At 46.9% G+C, this 26,115-nt stretch overlaps 2 protein-coding genes across 6 annotated transcripts in view; both read right to left on the bottom strand.

Annotated features, from left to right (window-relative positions):
- Positions 1 to 12,417, bottom strand: part of LOC122543499 (gastrula zinc finger protein XlCGF71.1-like) — a 29,495-nt gene extending 17,078 nt beyond the window's left edge. For 3 of the 5 annotated variants that reach the window (XM_043682253.1, XM_043682255.1, XM_043682254.1), the window contains exon 1: positions 482 to 805. In XM_043682253.1, coding sequence (XP_043538188.1) covers positions 482 to 725 — 244 coding nt within the window. In that variant the 5' untranslated portion in view covers positions 726 to 805. Of the gene's footprint in view, positions 1 to 481; positions 806 to 12,141 lie in introns of those variants that run through there. The other 2 variants (XM_043682252.1, XM_043682250.1) reach the window with 1 other exon arrangement.
- Positions 12,418 to 17,742: 5,325 nt separating this feature from the next.
- The window catches only part of LOC122543629, a 43,001-nt gene continuing 34,628 nt past the window's right edge, over positions 17,743 to 26,115 (bottom strand). The window contains exons 7-8 of the mRNA XM_043682452.1: positions 24,170 to 24,727; positions 17,743 to 19,245 (exon numbers count right to left, since the gene is read on the bottom strand). Coding sequence (XP_043538387.1) covers positions 18,361 to 19,245; positions 24,170 to 24,727 — 1,443 coding nt within the window. The 3' untranslated portion in view covers positions 17,743 to 18,360. The remainder of the gene's footprint in view (positions 19,246 to 24,169; positions 24,728 to 26,115) is intronic.

Consider the following 26,115-nt stretch of genomic DNA (forward strand, 5'->3'; position numbering starts at 1 on the left):
CAGGACAAAGCTGATTTTTCTTTTTGTTTTTATTTTCTTCTTGGAGCAGCCCCATGCACACCCTCCATCACTGATCCACAGCAGCTGCAGCCTGGCCCATGGTCCAAGGCAGCAACTTGCCCCGCAGCAAGATGGCGGCCCCGTCGCCACTGCCCCCAATAAAGATGGCGGCCCCGTCGCCACTGCCCCCAATAAAGATGGCGGACCCGTCGCCACCGCCCACAGTAAAGATGGCGGCCCCGTCGCCACTGCCCCCAATAAAGATGGCGGCCCCGTCGCCACCGCCCACAGTAAAGATGGCGGCCCCGTCGCCACTGCCCCCAATAAAGATGGCGGCCGCAAGCCCGGGCCTGCAAAGCGCGGCAGGCCGTAAAACCGGAGCGAGCCGGCGCCCGGGGGAGCACCTCGCTCCCGGTCGGCGGAGCCCCGCGGCTGTCCACGCAGCCTTCCTAGCCCAGTAGCGAGCTCCGCATGCACTCACCGCGGCCCCGGCTGCTCTCCTCCGCGATGGGAGCCGACCGCCGACGTTTCCGGCCGAGCCCGGGTCGCCGCCGGCAATGCGCATGCGCCAGGCCGGGGGGGCGCACGCCTGCGCAGTGCCGGACTTGTGAATGCATTCCTCCCCCTGGATTTGGCTTTGGGTCATCATCACATTGGCATGGGTTGTCTCTTGTTGGTGTGTGCGTGGCACCGCTGTTGACCTTATGGTGTTTCAAGACAAACATGCAAAGTTATTAGGTCAATTTATACAGCAGCCAGGGGTTTTTACCACTTGCTGTAATGATCCTGACGTGTGGAAAGTGGGAGAAAGACATAGAATAGAATCCCTGCAGTGTGGAAACAGGCCCAACAAGTCCACACCAATCCTCCGAAGAGTCACCCACCCTATTATCCTCTGATTTGTAGATGCCGGTGTTGGACTGGGGTGCACAAAGTTAAAAATCACACAACACCAGGTTATAGTCCAATAGGTTCCAATTAGTGCTACTAGTGTGCTTCCAATTAAACCTGTTGGACTATAACCTGGTGTTGTGTGATTTTTAACTATTATCCTATATTATCCTGACTAATCTACCGAGCCTACATATGCATGTATCCGAACACAATGGGCAATTTAGCACGGCCAATTCACCTTAACCTGCACACCTTTGGGTTGTGGGAGGAAACTAGAGCAAACCTACGCCGACACAGGCTTGGTGGGGAGAACGTGTAAACTCCACACAGACATTCACCCAAGGCTGGAATCAAACCCGGGTTCCTGGTGCTGTGAGGCAACAGTGCTAACCACTGAGCCAACTATGCCGGCAAGTTGCCAGAAGGAGGATTTTACACGTGCAACTCAGTCACAGCATGCACAGAAACACAAATAAAACAAAAAACTGGGGATTCTGCAACAAAACCAGAAATTGCTGGAGCAAGTCAGCAGGCTTGGCAGCACCCGTGGAAATGGTGTGGGTCAGTGACAGCAGGTCTGGAGAAGGGTTGCCGGACATGAAATGTTATCTTTGCTTTCTCTCCACAGACGGTGGCATTTTCCAGCAATTTCTGTTTCTTTTGTATTTCAGAACATCACACCATGCACATGAAGAAAGTGAACAGGTGCTTGGGAATACAAAAAGGCTAATGTAATTAATTCCTGTAATGGGGGTTTACTCATAAGGAAAGGTTTGACAGACTCAGCCTGCATCCATTGCACATTAGAAGAATGAGAGTTGATCTTCTTGAAACATATTGCCAGGGTTGCAGGTTTTGAGCTATAGGGAGAGGCTGAACAGGCTGTGGCTGTTTTTCCTGGAGCTTCGGAGGCTGAGGGGTGACCTTATAGAGGTTTATAAAATCATGAGGGGCATGAATAGGGTAAATAGACAAACTAGAGGGCAGAGATTTAGGGTGAGAGGGAAAAGATATAAAAGAGACATAACGGGCAACTTTTCCACACATGTATGGAATGAGCTGCCAGAGGAAGTGGTGGAGGCTGGTACAATTGCAACATTTAAAAGGCATCTGGATGGGTATATGAATAGGAAATGCCTTAGACGGATATTGGCTGGCAAGTGGGACTAGATTAAGTTGGGATAGCTGGTCGGCATGAACAAGTTTGACTGAAGGGACTGTTTCCATGCTACAGATCTGAATGACTTGATATGTAATGGTCAGGAGTCTTAACAGGGTGGACACCTTGTGAGAAAGACTGGAACTAGTTTAAATTTAAAATCTCTCTCATTTAAGAGAAGGATGAGGAGGATTTCCTTTTCCCCAGTTCTGAAGAAGGGTCACTGAATTTGAAACATTAACTCTGCTTTCTCTCTGCAGGTGCTGCAACAAATGCTGAGTTTCTACAACAGTATCTGTTTTTGTTACCTTTTCTTTCAATCAGTCTTTGGAAACCTTTTCCACAGAGACTGGAGGACGTCAATGAATACTATTAAAGCAAATATAGATAGATTTGAGGGAGCAGGCATTAATGTGATTTGAGGTCACAATTAGATCAGCCATGATCCAACAATATGGTGGGAGGCAGACGTGAAGGGCTGAATGGCTGGAAGTGATATGGTAACATGTTAACAACACCGACATCCCCACATACTCAACTTAATCACATACTTTAGACATATTGCTCGTGCTCTTTGATCACTGACTGAAAATGCTGCAAGTCAGGATTGTGCCAAATGGCTCTGTCGGAGCACCTTCACCAAGCTGTGGTTAAGAAGATGGTGTTCCACTGTTTGGTAGAACAATCCACTGGGGAGTGGCGTTATCTAAACTTTGTCTTAGATCCAATGCCCACAAACAAATAAGTTAATGCCTCCACACAAATCTTTGTTTGTAAAATAACATATAGACAAACACTGTCCACGCAAAATAATCAAGTTACTTTCCTCAGACTCTAACAGAAAGCAAACAGCAAACCTTCCCCAGTCCGCGAAGTGAAGAACGGATTTCAAGTGTCGTATAGGAGCTGGAAATATCAGATGCACATCGAAAGACTTAGAAGAATAAAAGAAAAGAAGATAATTGCTGAGATGATGTTTCTCCTCATGGAAGAGCCTAGGATTAAAAGGAATTAAGGGGCGCCAAGTTAAGACCATAAAACCATCAAACATAGAAGTGGAAGTAAGGCCATTCGGCCCATCGAATCCACTCCCCCATTCAATCATGACTGATGGGCATTTCAACTTCACTTACCCACACTCTCCCTGTATCCCTTAATTCCTTGCGAGATTAAGAATTTATCAATCTCTGCCTTGAAGACATTTAACGTCCCGGCCTCCACTGCGCTCTGTGGCAATGAATTCCACAGGCCCGCCACTCTCTGGCTGAAGAAATGTCTCCTCATTTCTGTTCTAAATTGACCCCCTCTAATTCTAAGGCTGTGCCCACGGGTCCTAGTATTCCCGCCTGACGGAAACAATTTCCCAGCATCCACCCTTTCTAAGCCATGCATTATCTTGTAAGTTTCTATTGGATCTCCCCTCAACCTTCTAAACTCAAATGAATACAAAGCCAGGATCCTCAGCCATTCGTCATATGTTGGGCCGACCATTCCAGGGATCATCCGTGTGAATCTCCTCTGGACACGCTCCAGTGCCAGAATGTCCTTCCTGAGGTGTGGGCCCCAAAACTGGACACAGTGTTCTAAATGGGGCCTGACTAGAGCTTTATAAAGTCTCAGCAGCACATCGCTGCTTTTACATTCCATCCCTCTTTAGATAAATGACATTACATTTGCTTTCTTAACCATGGACTCAACCTGCAAGTCAATCTTTAGAGAATCCTACACTAGCACTCCTGGATCTGTTTGGACTTTGGCTTTATGAATTTTCTCATTTTTAAGGCGGAGTTGAAGAATTTGTTTTTCTCTGAGAGGGTTGAGAGTCTTCGGAACTACTTGCCAGTCAAGGTTCTGGAGCAGAATCTTTGTGTATATTTAAGGTTGAGACAGAAACTTAGAAGATAGGAGAAGGCCATTCAGCCCGTTGAACCTGCTCCACTGTTCATCACGATCATGGCTGACCCTCCAATTCAAAAGCCTCATCCTGCTTTCTTCCCATTTGATCTCATTCACTCGGAATGCTATACCTCGCCGCCTCTTCGATGTTTTGGCATCAACTCCTTCCTGTGGTAATGAATTCCACAGGCTCCCCACTCTCTGGGTGAAGAAATGTCTCCTCATCTCCATCTTAAGTGGTCTGCCCTGAACCGTTAGACTGTGACCCCTGTTTCTGGATACACCCACCATCGAGAACTCGCTGAGTCTGCCCTGTCTGGACTTGTTAGAATTTTATAAGTCTCTATGGCCCCTCCCCCCATTCGCCTGAACACCAGCGAAAACAATTCTAACCTAGTCGATCTCTCCCCAGACGTCAGTCCCACCATCCCCAAAACCAGCCTGGTAAACGTCAGCTTACTGAGACCAAAGTGCCCACAGTATTCTAGGTGTGGCCTCACCAAGGCACTGTACAGCTGCAACAACACATCTCTGTTCCTGTACTTGAAACCTCTCACAGTGAAGGCCAACGTACCATTTGCCTTCTTTCCCGCCTGCTGCACCTGCGTGCTTACCTTCAGCGGCTGGTGCACACGGACATCCAGGTCTCGCTGTACTCTCCCCTCTCCCAACTTACAGCCGTTCAGGTAGTAATCTGCCTCCTCGTGCTTGCTTCCAAAGCAAATCACCTCACATTTATCCAAATTATCCCGCATCAGCCAGTGATTTGCCCACTCACCTAACCTGTCCAGGGTTAGGGTGAGGGTTAGGGTGAGGGTGAGGGTTAGGGTTGCTGAAGAGATCTCTGCAACCCTGTTAAAGTTCACCGCCCCCACCCCCCCACTCCAACTTGGCATCTGTAAACTTTTGACACGTGACATTTTGTTCCCTCATCCAAGATCATTAATGTACATTGTGAATAGCTGGGGTCCGAGCACCGATCCCTGGTTACTAGTTACTACCCTGTCAATTTGTAAAGGACCCTTATTATCTGCTCTTTGTTTCCTGTTTGCCAACCAGTTTTCTATCCTGCTCAATACACTTCCCCCACTCCCGTGCACTTTAATCTTGCACAATCATCTCTTACGCAGGACTTTGTCAAATGCTTTCTGTAAGTTCCAATGTACCACCATCTGGCTCCCCCAGAGATAGATTCTTGACTAGTAGGGGAATCAAGGATTCCATGGAAAATACTAGAAAGTGGATGTGAGGGATGTCAAGTTAGCGATGGCCTCACTGGATGGCAGAACTGGCTTGAGGGACGAATAAACTGAGTACTTAGTGCCAGGGTTCGATTCCAGCCTCAGATGACTGTCTGTGTGGAGTTTGCACATTCTCCCAGTGTCTGCGTGGGTTACCTCCTGGAGCTCCGGTTTCCTCCCACAGTCCAAAGATGTGCAGGTCAGGGTGGATTGGCCATGTTAAATAACCCACAGTGTTAGGTGCTTTAGTCAGGGGTAAATGGGTCTGGGTGGGTTACTCTTCAAAGGGTCGGTGTGGGCCAAATGGCCTGTTTCCATACTGTGGGGAATCTAATCAAAAGAATCTACTGTTACTATTCCTTATGGTCTGATAGAAAATCCAAATAGGAGGCAAGGTACCTGATATAAATTATCTAAAACCATGATGGTGCAGTAACATATAGAAACACAGGAAATAGGAGGAGTAGGACACTTGACCACATAAACCTGCTCCATGATTCATAATCATCATGGCTGATCATGGAGCTCAATACCTTAACCCAGCTCTGCCCCCATATCCTTTAATCTCTCGTCACAAGAACTATATCTACCCTCTTCTTGAAAGAACAGAATGTTCTGGCCTCAACCATTTTCTGTTCATTACTTTCTGGGTGATGCAATTGCTCCTCACCCTAGTCCTAAAAGGTTAACCCTTATGCTTAAACTCTGACTTCTGGATTTAGACTCCCCCACCACCAGTCACACTCTTCCTACATCTAACCTGTCTCGCCCTTTTAACTTTTTTTTAGGTTTCTATGAGATCTCCCCCCTTTCATTCTTCTGAACTCTAATGAATGCAGCACTAACCGACTCAACCTCTCTCAGAGTCTTACAGCATGGGAAACACACCCTTCAGTCTAACCAGTCCGTGCCAACCACATTCCCGAACTAAACTAATCCCACTTGCCTGCGCTTGGCCCATATCCCTCCAAACCTTTCCTGTTCACGAGCTTATCTGAATGTCTTTTGAACTGTTGTAACTGTACCTGCTGACACCACTTTCTCGAGCAGTTCAGTCCAAACATGAACCACTCTGTGTTCAAAAAAATGCCTTTCATGTCCTTACCAAATCTTTCTCCTGTCACCTTAAAAAATATGCCTCATTCCTTCCCCCCAATTTATCTCTCCACCCTGGAGGCTTCCTGTCTCTATTCCTGATGAAGGGCTTTTGCCCAAAATGTCGATTTTCCTGCTCCTCGGATGCTACCTAACCTGCTGTGCTTTTCCAGCACCACTCTACTGTTGACTCTAATCTCCAGCATCTGCAATACCCCACCTCTACCTTAGAAATATGCCCCCTAGTTTTCAACTCTGCCACTGTAGGGAAAAGACCATTCATGATTATCTGTGTCCCTCGTGATTTTATAAACCTCAGTAAGGTTGCCCCTCAATATCTTACGTATCTGTGAAAAAGTCCCATTTTTATATCTCAAGCCATCCATTCCCAGCAACATCCTGGTAAATATTTTCTGAATTCCCCCCCGCCAGAATAATAAATCATAGAATCCCTAGTGTGGAAACAGGCTCTTCAGCCTGAAGAAGGGCTTATACCCGAAACGTCGATTCTCCTGTTCCCTGGATGCTGCCTGACCTGCTGCGCTTTTCCAGCAACACATTTTCAGCTCTGATCTCCAGCATCTGCAGCCCTCACTTTCTCCTCTTCAGCCCAACAAGTCCACACCGACTCTCTGAAGAGTAAACCCACCCAGACCTATTCCCCTAGCCTATATTTACCCCTGACTAATGCACCTAACCTACACATCCCCAAACACTATGGGGCAATTTAGCATGGCCAATTCACGTAACCTGCACATCTTTGGACTGTTGGAGGAAACCAGAGCACCCGGAGGAAACCCACGCAGACATAGGGAGAATGTGCAAACTCCACACAGACAGTTGCCCAAGGCTGGAATCGAACCTGGGTCCCTGGTGCTGTGAGGCAGCAGTGCTAACCAGGAGACTAGAACTCACATAGTACTCCCGAACAGGCCTCAACAATGTCCTGCACAATCTCAACATGATATCTCAACTCCTCTACTCAAAGGTCTGAGCAATGAATGCAAGCATACCTTCTTAACTGTCCTGTTACCTGTGACACAAATTCCAAAGAATTATGTACCTGAACCCCTAGGTCTCTCTGTTGAACAATTCTACCCCCAGGGCCCTACCATTAATTGTATAAATCCTGTCTTTGTCTGTTGCTATGGTTCTGGAGTTATATCAGGCAAAGATGGCAGATCTTCTTCCCAAAAGACATTACTGAAGTAGATGTGTTCCTCACAGCAAAATAAGCGACTATTACTGAGACTTGATTTCAATTCCTGTTTTAATTATTTGAACTGAAAGCCCAGCAGCTATGACTGCAGGATTTGAACCCAAATCATTGGTCTTGACCTCTGGAATACCAATCTAGCTTGACATTAACAGTATACAACCATTTCCCAAACCCCACACTTTGCCATCCTACCCGAGAGTCTTAAGCTGCCCTGCCACTGTCGTCTTGAAAACAAACGTAAAGCCACAGGAATACACTAACCGAGTGATGACAAACCAATTTCTTAAACTCAACTAACTCAAGTCCAAAACCAGCGACTCCAATCTGGTCTGTGACAAATGATCGGTCAGCACTATCCAGCTTGTCACTGTGGGTGGGTGAAAACCCTTCCGTGTATCTCACTGAGGTGGGCAGCCTCAGTGTTAAAGGCCTGGCGGAGTTAAAGGGTAGTGTGCAGTGGGAGGATCCCATGCAAAGTCTGAACCTCTGCATGAAAGCTGATGCATTCTGGTTAACCCTGTGCATTTTCACACTTCACAACTGCCCCCTCTTCAAAACATGGAGGGGAAGGCGAATAATTTGGCGTTTCACATTCACAACAGAACCCGTTTACGCTCTGTACACCGTTCCACCATTACACTCACAGCGACTGCACATTGAAGACAGAGGTGTGGAGGCATTGGAGGGAAGTGAATCTGTGGCATTCTTGATTGCAAAGAGCGGTTGAGGCTGGGTTTTTCTTGTTCATTCACAGGATGAGGGCGTCACCAGCATTTATTGCCCATCCCGAATTGCCCAGAGGGCAGTTAAGAGTCAACCACATTGCTGTGGGTCTGGAGTCACATGTAGGCCCAGACCAGATAAGGATGGCAGTTTCCTTCCCTGGAAGAGATTAATGAACCAGATGGGGTTTTTCCAGCAATTGAGAATGGATTCATGGCTGTGGCAGGATTCAATCCTGGGTCCCTAGAACATTATCTGGGCCTCTGGATTAACAATCCAGCGATAATACCACTAGGCCATCACCAAGGCCAAGTGGTATCGTCAAAGCTGAGATGGAGATATTTTGAAATCCATAAGGGAATCGAGGATTCTGGGAAAAGGCAAGAAAGTGAAGTTGAGGATCATCTGATCAGCTGTGATCTTCCTGAATGGTGGAGCGACTCAATGGGCTGAATGATCTATCCCTGCTCCTATGTCTCATGGACCCATTATTAAATTCTGCTCCACTTCAGTCACGACATTCTCCTACTTTCTGCACCCTCAACTCAATGGGATGCCTTTGCTTCGGAGACAGGGAGGACTGCAGGTGCTGGAAGTTAGAGAGCATCTGAGGGACAGGAAAGTCAATGTTTTGTCTGACCTGCCATGCCCTTCCAGCTTCAGATCAATACCTTTGCTTCACTGGTTTGGGCCTCTCCCTTCAATACTGACACACTTCCCCAACTTGCCTGTCCCTCCCACACACACAATTACCATGACAACAGCCCTCACCAAAGTGTTCCAAATGACAACTGTTTAATTGTTTCTATAGGCTGTCCACATCACTTGGGAGTCAACATTAGTAGGCTCCACACCTCTCCTTGCCTCTGGAGTTCATGAGCGTCTCTGCAAAGCTCCATTCTTGACGCCTGACCTCCCCTCTTCCTTTGCACACTTCCTTCTGCCCCTTCGTCTCCATGTCAGCCTTCTCTCAGTGCTGCTGCTGCTGTTACTCTCAGTATCCAAAGGCCAGAGTCATTGTTACTAGTGTCAAGAGCAGAACGGGGCTGACTCAGTTCAGTTAGGGCTGAGGCTGGCTCTCAGGCTGGACCCTATCAATTCTGGCAGCTCACTCAGGCTCATGTGTCAATCCTGCCATCGCAACAATCAATTTGGAACATCTTCGCTGCACTGTAGCAAGAACATTCTCCCTCAGATAAGGGACTAAAATTGCACACTATTCAGTTTGCAGCCTTCATAGTGCCCTGTCTAACTGCAGCAAGACATCCTTGTTCCTGTACTCAAACCATCTTGTTATGAAGGTCAACATACAGTCTATCTTCATTACCACCTGATACATCTAAGCACTCCCTTTCAGTGAATTGTGTACAAGGACTCGTTGAGGATTCACATGGGGTCCAGGTTGTATTAGCTAGATGGATAGAGAACTGCCTGGGTAGCATAAGACATAGACTAGGAGGGCAAGGGAGTTCCTCAAAATGGAGAACTGTGACCAATGGTGTTCCACAGGGATCCATGTGGGGACCACTCTTGTTTGTGATATACATTAATGATCTGGGGGAAGGTATGGGTGGTCTAATTAGCAAGATTGGTGAAGTAGCAGATAGTGAAAGGGACTGTCAGAGAATGCAACAGGACAGATTGGAGAGTTAGGCAGATGCCATTCATTCCGGCCAAATGCGAGATGATGCACTTCGGAAGATCCAGTTCAAGAGTGAACTATGCAGTAAATGGAAAAGCCCTGGGGAAAGTTGGTGTACAGAGAGATCTGGGTGTTCAGGTCCATTGTTCCCTGAAGGTGGCAACGCAGGTTGATAGAGTGGTCAAGAAGGCATAGAGCGGTCAAGAAGGCATAGAGCATGCTTTCCTTCATCGGACGGGGTATTGAGTACAAGAGTTGGCAGGTCATGTTGACAGGTATAGACAGGATGGATAGCAAGAATATTTTTCCCAGAGTGGGGGACTCAATTACTCGGAGCCGTGAGTTCAAAGTGAGAGGGAAAAAGTTTTAGGGAGATATATGTGGAAAATTCTTTGTGCAGAGGGTGGTGGGTGCCTGAAACGCATTACCTGCGGAGGTGCTAGAGGCGGGCACAGTAGCATCATTTAAGATGTATCCAGACAGATACATGAATGGGCAGGGAGCAGTGGGATAGAAATACTTAGAAAATAGGCGACAGGTTTAGATAGAGGATCTGGATCGGTGCAGGCTCGGAGGGCTGAAAGGTACTGTTCCTGTGCTGTAATTTTCTTTGTTCTTTGTTGAACCCCAAGGTTCCGCTACTCCTGAACGCCCCTTACAAATTGTACCGTCAAGCCTGTATTGTCTCTTCATGTATCTTCTACCAAAGTGCAACAGCTCTCGTTTCTCTGCTTTGAAATTCCTCTGCCAAGTCCTGCCCATTTGGCCAACCTGTTGGTGTCCTTTCTGATGTCGCTCAGCATGTGGAGAGAGAGAACCGAGTTAATATTTCAAGTCCCGTGATCCCTCTTCAGAACTGAAGATTCGTTTCAGATTTCCAGTGCCCACAATCCTTTGTTTTATGACCAAAAGATTCAGGTTCAGCTGCTCGACAGGAGCGACGTGAGAGGCTGTTTAGCCCAATTGGCAAGTGGAAAGGGAGGGGAGTGGCAGAGACAGTCAATCAGGTTATCCCAGTTTCAGTGATGAAGAATCGTCACGAGCTCCTCATTCTTGTTGGAGTGAACTTAAAGGAGACTGGGAGATGGAGTACCTTTCCCAGAGGAACAAAGCTTTGTTAGAGACTTAAAAAGAGTCAGCATATTTTGTGTTCCCGAAAACACAATTTAACTAACTAGAATTTAACACATATAACTCGGCTGGACTTTATTAACATCTACAGAAAACAGAACCCAATGTTTGTCTGGATGTGACAAAAAGGTTGTGAACTCGCTGATGTGTCAGCAGTTTATGAGAGTAGACAATAGGTGCAGGAGTAGGCCATTCTGCCCTTCGAGCCTGCACCACCATTCATTACTATCATGGCTGATCATCCTCAATCAGTATCCTGTTCCTGCCTTATCTCCATAACCCTTGATTCCACTATCCTTGAGAGCTCTATCCAACTCTTTCTTAAACGAATCCAGAGACTGGGCCTCCACTGCCCTCTGGGGCAGAGCATTCCACACTCCCACCACTCTCTGGGTGAAGAAGTTTCTCTTCATCTCTGTCCTAAATGGCCTACCCCTTATTTTTAAGCTGTCCCCTCTGGTTCGGGACTCAGCCATCAGCGGAAACGTTTCCTGCCTCCAGAGTGTTCAATCCTTTAATAATCTTATACGTCTCAATCAGATCCTCTCTCAGTCTTCTAAACTCAAGGGTATACAAGCCCAGTCGCTCCAGTCTTTCAGCGTAAGGTAGTCCTGCCATTCCAGGAATTGACCTCGTGAACCTACGCTGAACTCCCTCAATAGCCAGAATGTCTTTCCTCAAATTTGGAGACCAGAACTGCACACAATATTCCAGGTGTGGTCTCACCAGGGCCCTGTACAGCTGCAGAAGAACCTCTTTGCTTCTATACTCAATCCCTCGTTATGAATCCCTTCTCAATTTGGAGCATGGGAACAGCCTCTTCCCACTGCCGTGTGGAGTGAATTGAGATGATCACCCGAATCCTGTCTCACAGCGAGTGGTCTCTCCCCTGTGTGAACACACCGATGGTGCATCAGTTTCCTTGAACTTTAATAATGCTTTTTACAATCTGGGCACGTAAAAGGTCTATCCCCAGTGTGAGGTTATTGGTGTGGGAGCAGGATAGGAGAATCAGTGAATCCATTTGCACACACCGAGCAGGTAAACAGACTCTTACCTATCAGCAAGTGAGATGACTCGGTAAATTCCTTCCCAAACTCAAAGACAACGATATTACAATTCGAAATAAACTGTTGCTCACCTAGCACTAAATGATGGATTTGCAATCTGATAATTTAGCAACAGCATAGGAGTTGAAAGAGATGGCGGTGAGGCTTGGCTTGGTATTGTCAGTGTGCATCCGAAATCTAATAGTCTGGTTTTGGAGAATGTCGCCCAGTGGCACTGTGTAGATAGAAAGAAGGGGAGTTATTATTCATTTGGGGGAAATATGCATTCGCAAGCCCCTTGCTGTAAGTCTACAGTAGTGAGTAGGTTCTTTCCTGATTTAATATTTTATTGAGATCTGTCTCTTGATTAAAATTTAAAAATATAAACCATAAGTACTGAAGCTCTTTTTTTAGAGCAAAAAGATGGTGCTATTTTCTGGGCCTGTAGATTGTGAAGGAGCAAAGATGGCCTTTTGTGGAGTGATGTGCTCTTCCTGTCAGATGTGGGAGTTTAGGGAGCGTTTCCATGTTACTGATGATTATGTCTGCAGTTAGTGTTTTTGGTTGCAAATCCTATCAAATCGCATGGATCAGTTGAACCTGCAGTTTGAGGCAATGAGGCATTTACAAGAGCTGGGGGTGTGATGAATGGCAGTTATAGGAAGGGAGAAAAGCCACAGATACAGTAAGGTAGATGGGTTAACTCCAGGAAAGGTAGGAGGGGTAGGCAGGTAGCGCTGGAATCTCATGTGGCTATCTCCATCTCAAACACGTATGCTGTTTTGGAAAATGTAGGGGATGATGGACTGTCAAGGAATATAGCACGAACAGCCAAGTTTCTGGTATGGAGAAAGGCTCTAATGTAATGAGGTGTACGTCAGGTTCCAAGCGTCAATTGAGATAGGGACTCGCTAGTCAGAGGCAGAAACAGATGTTTCTGCAGTCAGCAGTGAAAAATCAGAATGGTGTGTTGCCTCCCTGGTGCCTGGATCAAGGATGTCTCAGAGAGGGTGCAGAGTGTTCTCAAAGGGGAGAGGGCATTGTCCACATTGGAACCAACAATATAGGAAGGGAAAAGGATGAGATTCTGAAGGAGAATATAGAGAGTTAGGTAAGAATTTAAAAAGGTCCTCGAGAGTAGTAATATCTGGATTACCACGAGCTCGTGAGGGCAGGAATAGGAGGATAGAGCAGATGAATGCGTGACTGAGGAACTGTGCAGGGAAGAAGTGTTCACATTTTTGGATCTTTGGAATCTCTTCTGTGTAGGATTGACCTGTACAAGAAGGACGGATTGCACCTGAATTGGAAGGAGACTAATATACTGGCAGGGAAATTTGCCAGAGCTGTTCAGGAGAATTTAAACTAGGAAGGTAGGGGGACCCAGAGAGATAGTGAGGAAAGAATCAATCTGTTGGGAAAGGGAATGAGTCCAATAGACTGGGCAGTCAGGAACAAGGTCGGACTGTTAAATTAAACTGCAATTATTTCAATGCAAGAGGCCTAACAGGAAAGACAGATGAACTCAGTGCATTGTTAGGAACATGGGACTGGGATATCATGGCAATTACAGAGACATGTCTCAGGGATGGACAGGAGTAGCAGCTTAATGTTCCAAGATACAAATGTTACAGGAAGGACAGAAAAGGGGTGGCGAGGAGGGGGAGTGGCATTTTTGACAAGGGATAGCATTACAGCTGTACTTAGGGACAATATTCCTGGGAATACTTTCAGGGACATTATTTGGGTGGAACTGAGAAATAAAAAAAGGATTATCACCTTACTGGGATTGTATTATACACCCCCTAATAGTCAGCGCAAAATTGAGAAACAAATTTGTAAGGAGATTTAGTTATCTGTAAGAATAATAGGGTGATTATGATCGGGGATTTTAACTTTCCAAACACAGACTGGGACTGCCAAAATGTTAAGAGTTTAGATGGAGAGGAATTTAAGTGTGTACAAGAACATTTTCTGATACAGTATGTGGATGTTCATTCTAGAGAAGGTGCAAAACATGACCTACTCTTGGGAAATAAGGCAGGGCAGGTGACTGAGGTGTCAGTGGGGGAAACTTTGGGGCCAGCGACCATAATTCTATTAGTTTTAAAATAGTGATGGAAAAGGATAGACCAGATTTAGAAGTTGAAGTTCTACATTGGAGAAAGGCCAATTTTGACGTTATTAAGGAAGAACTTTCAAAAGCTGATTGGGGGAGCAGATGTTCACAGGTAAAGGGACGGCTGGAAAATAGGAAGCCTTCAGAAATGAAATAACGAGATTCCAGAGACAGTATATTCCTGTCAGAGTGAAAGGAAAGGCTGGTAGGTATAGGGAATGCTGGATAACTAGAGAAATTGAAGGATTGGTTAAGAAAAAAAAGGAAGCATATGTCAGATACAGACACCAGAGATCGAATGAATCCTTAAAAGAGTATAAAGGCAGTAGGAGTATACTTGAGAGACAAATCAGGAGGGCAAAAAGGGGGCATTAGATAGCTTTGACAAATAGAATTAAGGAGAATCCAAAGGGTTTTACAAATACATTAAGGACAAAAGGGTAGCTAGGGAGAGAATAGGGCCCCTTAAAGGGCTTATGCCCAAAACGTCGATTCTCCTGTTCCTTGGATGCTGCCTGACCTGCTGCGCTTTTCCAGCATCACATTTTCACCCCTTAAAGATCAGCAAGGAGTCCTTTGTGTGGAAACGCAGGAGATGGGCGAGATACTGAACGAGTATTTTGCATCAGTGTTAACTGTGGAGAAGGATGTTGAAGATATAGAATGTGGGGAAATAGGTGGTGACATCTTGAAAAATGGACATGTCACAGAGGTGGTGGTGCTGGATGTCTTGAAACGCATAGAAGTGGATAAATCCCCAGGACCTCATCAGGCGCCTCGGGCGACTGACTCTGTGGATTTTGCACGTTCTCCCAGTGTCTGCGTAGGTTTCCTCCGGGTGCTCCGGTTTCCTCCCACGGTCCAAAGATGTGCAGGTCAGGTGAATTGGCCATGCTAAATTGCCGGTAGTGTTAGGTAGGGGTTAAATGTAGGGGTATGGGTGGGTTGCGCTTCGGCGGGTCGGTGTGGACTTGTTGGGCCGAAGGGCCTGTTTTCACGCTGTAATGTAATGTAATCTAATCTAGGTGTAACCTAGAACTGAGTGGGAAGCTGGAGAAGTGATTGGTGTGCCCCTTGCTGAGGTATTTGGATCGTTGATACTCACTGGTGAGGTGCTGGAAAACTGGAAGTTGGAAAATGTGGTGCCATTATTTAAAAAAGGTGGTAAAGACAAGCCAGGGAACTATAGACCAGTGAGCCTGATATCAGTGGTGGGCAAGTTGTTGGAGGGAATCCTGAGGGACAGGATGTACATGTATTTGGAAAGGCAAGGACTGATTCGGGATAGTCAACATGGCTTTGTGGGTGGGAAATCATGTCTCACAAACTTGATTGAGTTTTTTTGAAGAAGTAATAAAGAGGATTGATGAGGGCAGAGCAGTAGATGTGATCTATATGGACTTCAGTAAGGCATTCGACAAGGTTCCCCATGGGAGACTGGTTAGCAAGGTTAGATCTCATGGAATACAAGAGGACAACTGGATACAGAATTTGCTCGAAGGTAAAAGACAGAGGGTGGTGGTGGAGGGTTGCCTTTCATACTGGAGGCCTGTGACCAGTGGAGTGCATCAAGGATCGGTGTTGGGTCCAATACTTTTCATCTTTTATGTAAATGATTTGCATGTGAACATAGGAGGAATAGTTAGTAAGTTTGCAGATGACACCAAAATTGAAGATGTGCTGGATAGCGAAAATGGTTACCTCACAGTACGATGGGACTCTTGATCAGATGGACCTATGGGCCGAGAAGTGGCAGTTGGAGTTTAATTTAGATAAATGCGAGATGCTGCATTTTGGGACAGCAAATCAGAACATGACTTATACACTACGTGGTAAGGTCCTGGGGAGTGTCGCTGAACAAGTGACCTTGGAGTTCAGGCTCATAGTTCCTTGAATGTTGAGTTACAGGTAGGTAGGATAGTGAAGAAGCGGTTTGGTATGCTTTCCTTTATTGGTCAGAGTATTGAGTATAGGAGTTGGGAGCTCATGTTGCGGCTGCTGCACAGGACATTGGTTAGGCCACTTTTGGAATACTGCGTGCAATTCTGGTCTCCTTCATATCGGAAAAATGTTGTGAAACTTGAAAGGGTTCAGAAAAGATTTACAAGGACGTTGCCAGGGTTAGAGGATGTGAGCTATAGGGAGAGGTTGAATAGGCTGGGGCTGTATTCCCTGGAGCGTTGGAGGCTGAGGGGTGACCTTAAAGAGGTGTATAAAATCATGAGGGGCAAGGATAGAGTAAATAGATATGTTTTTTTTTCCTGGAGTGGGGGAGTCCAAAACTAGAGGGCATAGGCTTAGGGTGAGAAGGGAAAGAAAAAAAAAGTGATCTAAGGGGCAACGTTTTCACACAGAGGGTGGTATGTGTATGGATGAGTTGCCAGAGGAAGTGGTGGAGGCTTGCAAAATTACAGCATTTAGAAGGCATCTGGGTGGATATATGAATAGGAAGGGTTTAGTGGGATGTGGGCCAAATGCAGGCAAATGGGACTAGATTAGGTTGGGATATCTAGTTGGCATGGAGTTAGACCAAAGGGTCTGTTTCCATTCCTTGCATCTCTACGACTCCCAGGGTCACCACAAAAGTTAGTAATTTAGTTAAACATGCAGAGTTCCTGCTTTACCTTACTAATGGGATCCAGTTAACAGAAAACACAAACCAGGTTCCTGTACTTAAGAACTATATTACAAATAAAGTAAATACTAATCACAAGTGAACAGCCATGAAGTGGTGCAGATTCAATGGGCTGAAGGGCTTTTTCCTATGCTGTAAATCACGGTGACTAAAATTATCAGCTTGTGCCTCTACTATCTAAAACTCAAATGTGGCTCAGTGGTTAGCACTGCTGCCTCACAGCACCAGGGACTTGGGTTCAATTCCAGCCTCGGGCGACTGACTGTGTGGAGTTTGCACATTCTCCCCTGTGTCTGTGTGGGTTCCCTCTGGGTGCTCCGGTTTCATCCCACAGTCCAAAGATGTGCAGGTCAGGGTGAATTGGCCATGCTAAATTGCCCCATAGTGTTAGGTGCATTAGTCAGGGGTAGGGGAATGGGTCTGGGTGGGTTACTCTTCGGAGGGTCGGTCTGGACCGGTTGGGCCGAAGGGCCTGTTTCCACACTGTAGGGAATCTAATCAAACCCTTACAGACACAAACAAAAAGTACATTATGTTTATGGGTGGAGGTAAACAAAGTGGGTAACATAGTTCAAAGCTTCAGATCACAGGTTACTTCACACATTCTCTTTCTGGCTTGCTAGGCCTTCCTGTCTGTCAATCTCTTTTCTCCGTGTTGCTTTCCTTCTTCAGAGGAAGCAAAGGCAAATGGTAGAGTCATGACAAAATCTCTTCAGTATGAGTTAAGGCAACAGCTTGCAGCATGTGGTGGGAGAAAAACTGGCTTTTTCAGGATTTGGAGATGCCAGTGTTGGACTGGGGTGTACTAAGTTAAAAATCACACAACACCAGGTTATAGTCCAACAGGTTTAATTGGAAGCACACTAGCTTTCAGAGTGACCACCCGATGAAGGAGCGTCGCTCCGAAAGCTAGTGCTTCCAATTAAACCTGTTGGACTATAACCTGGTGTTGTGTGATTTTTAACTTTTTCAGGTATTTTTTACAGTACAGAGTCCTTCCAGTAGCCCACTGATCTGTCTCTATATCCTGTACAAGCTGTCCTTGAACCAATTGCAGAGTTACCATCAGGCTGATGACCTTTGACATCCATGATTGAACAATCCAATCAGCTGACAAAGGCCAGCGAAATCTCGCTCTGCGCATTCTCATAACCCAGTGTCCTGCCATCCATAAATATCTGCCTTCACAGTCTGAACATAGCAGCATTGTCAATAAGCGCAAAATGACATTCAGTCATTTGTTTCTGTAAATTCATCAATTCCTTCCACAGTCCTTGGTTTCGAAACATTTTTCCGTATTCATCCACAATCAAAAATACAGAAAATAACAATGATACTTTTTTTTTTTGACAGAGGGGGCAAGGATCAAATCGCTGGGAGACACCAACGACATCCATATGGGAGCAGAAGAGTAGCTGCTGCAGGAGACTCTCCGTCAACAGTTAGCTCAGTAAGAATGGGACCTAGAGACTGCACACCCAGGCAACGAGGCGAGATGCATTGGAGCAGGGCGGTGTGGTCAACTTTGTCATCAACAGCAAGATCAAATCACTGCAGTTACTTGTGAGCTCGTTGATGCCTCAGCAGGTTGGACGACTGAGTAAACCCCTTTCCGCACTCTGAGCAGGTGAACGGCCTCTCGCTAATGTGAACCCGCTGGTGACTTAGCAGGTGAGACGGCCGAGTGAATCTCTTCCCACACTTGGAGCAGGGGAACGGTCTCTCCCCGGTATGAATTCGCTGGTGATTGAACAGGGTCGAAGATTGAGTGAAACCCTTCCCGCACTCTGAACAAGTGAAAGGCCTCTCTCCGGTGTGGCAGCGCCGGTGGACAGTGAGATCAGATGAGTGCTTGAACCCGATGCTGCACTGAGAGCACCTGAATGGCTTCTCATCAGTGTGAATACGTTGATGGGACATGAGTTCCCCAGAACTTTTATAGCACTTCCCACAGTCCAAGCACTTAAAGGGTCTCTCGCCAGTGTGAACCCGCTGATGCCTCAGCAGGTGTGAATGTTGAGTGAATCCCTTCTCACACTCGGGGCAGGTAAACGGCCTTTTCCCAGTGTGAGATCGCTGGTGAGTCAGCAAGTTGGATGACTGAGTGAATCTCTTCCCACACTCAGGACAGGTGAATGGTCTCGCCCCAGTATGAACTCGCTGGTGCTCCAGCAGATTGGCTGACTGAGTAAAGCCCTTCCCGCACGTGGAACAGATGAACGGTCGCTCCCCTGTGTGACCACGCCGATGGATTTCTAGCACTGACGGTGAAATGAATCCCTTCCCACAGTCCACACATTTCCATGGCTTCTCTCTTTTCGAACTGCATTTGTGTCGTGATAGGCCAGATGATTGGGTAAAGCTTCGTTCACACACAGAACATGCGTACGGTTTTTCCCTGATGTGAACACTGTTCTTTTCTTCCATGTTCAAAATCCAGTGCTATTTAGAAACAAAAAAACTGAAATTGATGGAAAAAACTTAGATCTGGCAGCATCTGTGGAGAGAAAGCAGAGTTCATATTTCAGGTCCTGTGACCCTTCTTCGGAACAGATATTCAGGTTGAGATAAAATGTTCAGAACCTGGTGAGTTGTTTCCTGACTGCAAATCCCCCTTTGCTCAGACCTTGGTGATACTGACATAAAACAGAGGAAAGGCATATGAGAAGCAAAAACTAACAAGGCAGAAAGGTACATTATGAAATTGAGCTAAATGAATCAGGTAGTTTGCACTAGAAAAAGTTACTGATTGTCATCAAAACCCAACCAGTTCATTAATGTCTTTCAGAAGAAGGAACCCTGCTGCCTGGTGAGAAACTGCAGAAGATTCTGGTGTCTACAAGTAAACATGGTCCAGAAGTGTTGACAAAATCTCGCAAACCGTCAACCTCTGCCAAGTAGAAATGAGTACAGGAGTTGGGAGGTCATGTTCCGGCCGTACAGGACATTGGTTAGGCCACTTTTGGAATATTTCCTGCAATTCTGGTCTCCTTCCTACTGGAAGGATGTTGTGAAACTTGAAAGGGTTCAGAAAAGATTTACAAGGATGTTGCCAGGGTTGGAGGGTTTGAGCTACAGGGAGAGGCTGAACAGGCTGGAGCGTCAGAGGCTGAGGGGTGACCTTATAGAGGTTTATAAAATCATGAGGGGCATGGATAGGATAAATAGACAAAGTCTTTTCGCTGGGGTGGTGGAATTCAGAACCCATGCATAGGTTTATGGTGAGAGGGGAAGATATAAAAGAGACCTAAGGGGTCTCTTTTTCACACAGAGAGTGGTACGTGTATGGAATGAGCTGCCAGAGGAAGTGGTGGAGGCTGGTACAATTGCAACATTTAAAAGGCATCTAGATAGTAATACGAATAGGAAGGGTTTGGAGAGATATGGGCCGGGTGCTGGCAGGTGGGACTATATTGGGTTGGGATATCTGGTCGGCATGGACGGGTTGGACTGAACGGTCTGTTTCCGTGCTGTACATCTCTATGACTCTCTGACTCTAGAAAGGCCAGGCCAACAGCTGTAGATTTACACCATCACCATCACCCTGCCTGTCTGACATTCAGTACTGGATGGATAGAAATTTCGTTAATTAAATATTTGGAAGACAGGAGTAATTCTCTTCAGTCCCCAGTACAAACTACACTCCCTTCCTGACGACTGCCTGAGGTTAAGCCAGAGTATTCAAAACCAGGTAGACTAAATATGGGTGGCACAGTGGTTCGTACCACAGTCTCACAGCACCAGAGACCCAGGTTCGATCCCAACCTCGGGCGACCGTCTGTGTGTACATTCTGCCCCCATGTCTGCATGGGTTTCCTCCCACAATCCAAAGATGTGCAGGTTAGGGGTGAATTGGCCACGCTATATTGTCCGTAGTGTTCAGGGATGTGTAGTTTAGGGTGAATTGGCCACACTATATCGCCCATTGTGTTCAGAGATGTGTGAATTGGCCACACAATATTGCCCATAGTGTTCAGGGATGTGTAGGTTAGGGTGAATTGGCTATGCTATATTGCCCACAGTGTTCAGGGATGTGTAGGTTAGGGTGAATTGGCTATGCTATATTGCCCACAGTGTTCAGGGATGTGTAGGTTAGGGTGAATTGGCTATGCTATATTGCCCACAGTGTTCAGGGATGTGTAGGTTAGGGTGAATTGGCTATGCTATATTGCCCACAGTGTTCAGGGATGTGTAGGTTAGGGTGAATTGGCTATGCTATATTGCCCACAGTGTTCAGGGATGTGTAGGTTAGGGTGAATTGGCTATGCTATATTGCCCACAGTGTTCAGGGATGTGTAGGTTAGGGTGAATTGGCTATGCTATATTGCCCACAGTGTTCAGGGATGTGTAGGTTAGGGTGAATTGGCTATGCTATATTGCCCACAGTGTTCAGGGATGTGTAGGTTAGGGTGAATTGGCTATGCTATATTGCCCACAGTGTTCAGGGATGTGTAGGTTAGGGTGAATTGGCTATGCTATATTGCCCACAGTGTTCAGGGATGTGTAGGTTAGGGTGAATTGGCTATGCTATATTGCCCACAGTGTTCAGGGATGTGTAGGTTAGGGTGAATTGGCTATGCTATATTGCCCACAGTGTTCAGGGATGTGTAGGTTAGGGTGAATTGGCTATGCTATATTGCCCACAGTGTTCAGGGATGTGTAGGTTAGGGTGAATTGGCTATGCTATATTGCCCACAGTGTTCAGGGATGTGTAGGTTAGGGTGAATTGGCTATGCTATATTGCCCACAGTGTTCAGGGATGTGTAGGTTAGGGTGAATTGGCTATGCTATATTGCCCACAGTGTTCAGGGATGTGTAGGTTAGGGTGAATTGGCTATGCTATATTGCCCACAGTGTTCAGGGATGTGTAGGTTAGGGTGAATTGGCTATGCTATATTGCCCACAGTGTTCAGGGATGTGTAGGTTAGGGTGAATTGGCTATGCTATATTGCCCACAGTGTTCAGGGATGTGTAGGTTAGGGTGAATTGGCTATGCTATATTGCCCACAGTGTTCAGGGATGTGTAGGTTAGGGTGAATTGGCTATGCTATATTGCCCACAGTGTTCAGGGATGTGTAGGTTAGGGTGAATTGGCTATGCTATATTGCCCACAGTGTTCAGGGATGTGTAGGTTAGGGTGAATTGGCTATGCTATATTGCCCACAGTGTTCAGGGATGTGTAGGTTAGGGTGAATTGGCTATGCTATATTGCCCACAGTGTTCAGGGATGTGTAGGTTAGGGTGAATTGGCTATGCTATATTGCCCACAGTGTTCAGGGATGTGTAGGTTAGGGTGAATTGGCTATGCTATATTGCCCACAGTGTTCAGGGATGTGTAGGTTAGGGTGAATTGGCTATGCTATATTGCCCACAGTGTTCAGGGATGTGTAGGTTAGGGTGAATTGGCTATGCTATATTGCCCACAGTGTTCAGGGATGTGTAGGTTAGGGTGAATTGGCTATGCTATATTGCCCACAGTGTTCAGGGATGTGTAGGTTAGGGTGAATTGGCTATGCTATATTGCCCACAGTGTTCAGGGATGTGTAGGTTAGGGTGAATTGGCTATGCTATATTGCCCACAGTGTTCAGGGATGTGTAGGTTAGGGTGAATTGGCTATGCTATATTGCCCACAGTGTTCAGGGATGTGTAGGTTAGGGTGAATTGGCTATGCTATATTGCCCACAGTGTTCAGGGATGTGTAGGTTAGGGTGAATTGGCTATGCTATATTGCCCACAGTGTTCAGGGATGTGTAGGTTAGGGTGAATTGGCTATGCTATATTGCCCACAGTGTTCAGGGATGTGTAGGTTAGGGTGAATTGGCTATGCTATATTGCCCACAGTGTTCAGGGATGTGTAGGTTAGGGTGAATTGGCTATGCTATATTGCCCACAGTGTTCAGGGATGTGTAGGTTAGGGTGAATTGGCTATGCTATATTGCCCACAGTGTTCAGGGATGTGTAGGTTAGGGTGAATTGGCTATGCTATATTGCCCACAGTGTTCAGGGATGTGTAGGTTAGGGTGAATTGGCTATGCTATATTGCCCACAGTGTTCAGGGATGTGTAGGTTAGGGTGAATTGGCTATGCTATATTGCCCACAGTGTTCAGGGATGTGTAGGTTAGGGTGAATTGGCTATGCTATATTGCCCACAGTGTTCAGGGATGTGTAGGTTAGGGTGAATTGGCTATGCTATATTGCCCACAGTGTTCAGGGATGTGTAGGTTAGGGTGAATTGGCTATGCTATATTGCCCACAGTGTTCAGGGATGTGTAGGTTAGGGTGAATTGGCTATGCTATATTGCCCACAGTGTTCAGGGATGTGTAGGTTAGGGTGAATTGGCTATGCTATATTGCCCACAGTGTTCAGGGATGTGTAGGTTAGGGTGAATTGGCTATGCTATATTGCCCACAGTGTTCAGGGATGTGTAGGTTAGGGTGAATTGGCTATGCTATATTGCCCACAGTGTTCAGGGATGTGTAGGTTAGGGTGAATTGGCTATGCTATATTGCCCACAGTGTTCAGGGATGTGTAGGTTAGGGTGAATTGGCTATGCTATATTGCCCACAGTGTTCAGGGATGTGTAGGTTAGGGTGAATTGGCTATGCTATATTGCCCACAGTGTTCAGGGATGTGTAGGTTAGGGTGAATTGGCTATGCTATATTGCCCACAGTGTTCAGGGATGTGTAGGTTAGGGTGAATTGGCTATGCTATATTGCCCACAGTGTTCAGGGATGTGTAGGTTAGGGTGAATTGGCTATGCTATATTGCCCACAGTGTTCAGGGATGTGTAGGTTAGGGTGAATTGGCTATGCTATATTGCCCACAGTGTTCAGGGATGTGTAGGTTAGGGTGAATTGGCTATGCTATATTGCCCACAGTGTTCAGGGATGTGTAGGTTAGGGTGAATTGGCTATGCTATATTGCCCACAGTGTTCAGGGATGTGTAGGTTAGGGTGAATTGGCTATGCTATATTGCCCACAGTGTTCAGGGATGTGTAGGTTAGGGTGAATTGGCTATGCTATATTGCCCACAGTGTTCAGGGATGTGTAGGTTAGGGTGAATTGGCTATGCTATATTCTCCCACCTGGTGGTCATCCAAGGCGTTGCCCCTCACAAACATGGCGGCCACGCTGGCAACCCGCCGCCCCCAACAAAGATGGCGACCGCCGCCTGCCTTGGAGTGGAGTGGGGCGGGGCGGGGCGGGGGGTGGTGCCTACCGCGGGGAGGGCGCACCCGATCCCTGCTCATCGCGAACGGAGGACCGGGAGGTAACGGTTTCCGTCTTTTCTTTGCCAGGCGTTTGGTGAACCCTGATCCGCGACCTGCTCCAACCCCCCTCCCGTCGCCGCCCGGTTCTCACCGTCTGGGGCTGCGGGCGAACGGCTTTAATCGGCATCAGCTTGGAGTCGCGTTCCGAGGCAAGATGGCGACCGCGCGTGCGCCCTACCTGGCAGGGCGACCGCGCGTGCGCCCCACCTCGCGACGGCGACTCCAACCAGTGGCGAGCGCGGCCGGCCCGGCCTGCCTGCCAGCCAGCCAATGGGAGTGAGCGGAGGCCGGGGCTGCAGCGGGACGTCCCTGACCGACAGCGACCCCGGCCAATGGCGAGCGCGTCGCGGGCGGGCGGGCGGCCGTCCGGCCGGCCAATGGAAGTGAAAGGAGGGCGGGGCTGCATGTGGACTGTCCAGATCGACAGCGACCGGAACCAATGGCGTGCGCGTCGCACGCAGCCCGCCATCCAATGGAAGTGAAAGGGGGGCTGGGAGGAGCTGGGCTGCATCTGGACGTCCAGGATTGGCTGAGAGTGTTCCTCATTGGGAAGGTGCAGTGAGTGTGTTGCAGATCCCAGAGAGTCTATGTGCTCATCTTCAGATGGGAGTCTCTCCTCATAGTCCCTCTGGGCAGCAAACATCTCTCCCTGGGTGGAGACAAACTGCACCAGGCACTTCCACAACTCTCTTCATTTACTTCCTTTGCTTTCAGAATTAAAATTAGAATGAATTAGATCCACACTGGCCCTCCGAAGAGCAACCCACCCAGGCCCATTCGCCTACACCAAACACTACGGGCAATTCAGCACGGCCAATTCACCCTAAGTTGCACATTTTTGGACTGTGGGAGGAAACCAGAGCACACCCACACAGACACGGGGAGAATGTGCAAACTCCACACAGACAGTTGCCTGAGGCGGGAATTGAACCCGGGGCTGTAAGGCAGCAGTGCTAACCACTGTGCCACCGTGCTGCCCAATTAGATTCCCTACAGTGTGGGAACAGGACCTTCGACCCAGCAAGTCCACACCGACCCTCCGAAGAGCAACCCACCCGATCCATTCTCCTATTACTCTACGTTTACCCCTGACTGATGCACCTAACCTACACACCCTTGAATACTATGGAGAATTTAGCACGGTCAATTCACCCTAACCTGCACATCTATGGACCGTGGGAGGAAACTGGAACACCCAGAGGAATCCCACGCAGACTCGGGGAGAATGTGTAGGGTTCATCCCGATTTCATCGGGAAGTGCTGAACGTTGAGCGATCATCAGTAAATACCCTACTTCTGACCTTATGATAGAGGGAAGCTTATTAATGCAGTAGTTGTCAATGGCTTAGACTAGGACACCACCATGAGGAACTCCTGTGTACAGATGCCCAAGAGTTGAGATGAAAGCTGATTGGAGGCAGATGTTTGCAGGTAAAGTGACAGCTGGAAAATGGGAAGCCTTCAGAAATGAGATAACAAGAATCCAGAGAAAGTATATTCCTGCCAGGGTGACAGGAAAGGCTGGTAGGTATAGGGAATGCTGGATGACTAAAGAAATTAAGGGTTTGGTTAAGAAAAAGAAGGAAGCATATGTAAGGTATAGACAGGATAGATCGAGTGAATCCTTAAAAGAGTATAAAGGAAGTAGGAGTATACTTAAGAGAGAAATCAGGAGTGAAAAAGGGACCTGAGATAGATTTAAGGATTAAGGGGAATCCAAAGGGTTTTTACAAATATATTAAGGACAAAAGGGGAGGGTTTGGTTAAGAAAAAGAAGGAAGCATATGTCAGGTACAGTCAGGATAGATCAAGTGAATCCTTAGAAGAGTATAAAGCAAGTAGGAATATACTTAAGAGGGAAATCAGGAGGGCAAAACGGGGATATGAGATAGCTTTGGCAAATAGAATTAAGGAGAATCCAAAGGTGTTTTACGAATATATTAAGGACAAAAGGGTAACTAGGGAGAGAATAGTGCCCCTCAAAGATCAGCAAGGCGGCCTTTATGTGGAGCCACAGAAAATCGGGGAGATACTAAA

The sequence above is a fragment of the Chiloscyllium plagiosum genome, chromosome 44, assembly GCF_004010195.1.
Source record: "Chiloscyllium plagiosum isolate BGI_BamShark_2017 chromosome 44, ASM401019v2, whole genome shotgun sequence".
In the NCBI taxonomy this organism is placed as follows: domain Eukaryota; kingdom Metazoa; phylum Chordata; class Chondrichthyes; order Orectolobiformes; family Hemiscylliidae; genus Chiloscyllium; species Chiloscyllium plagiosum.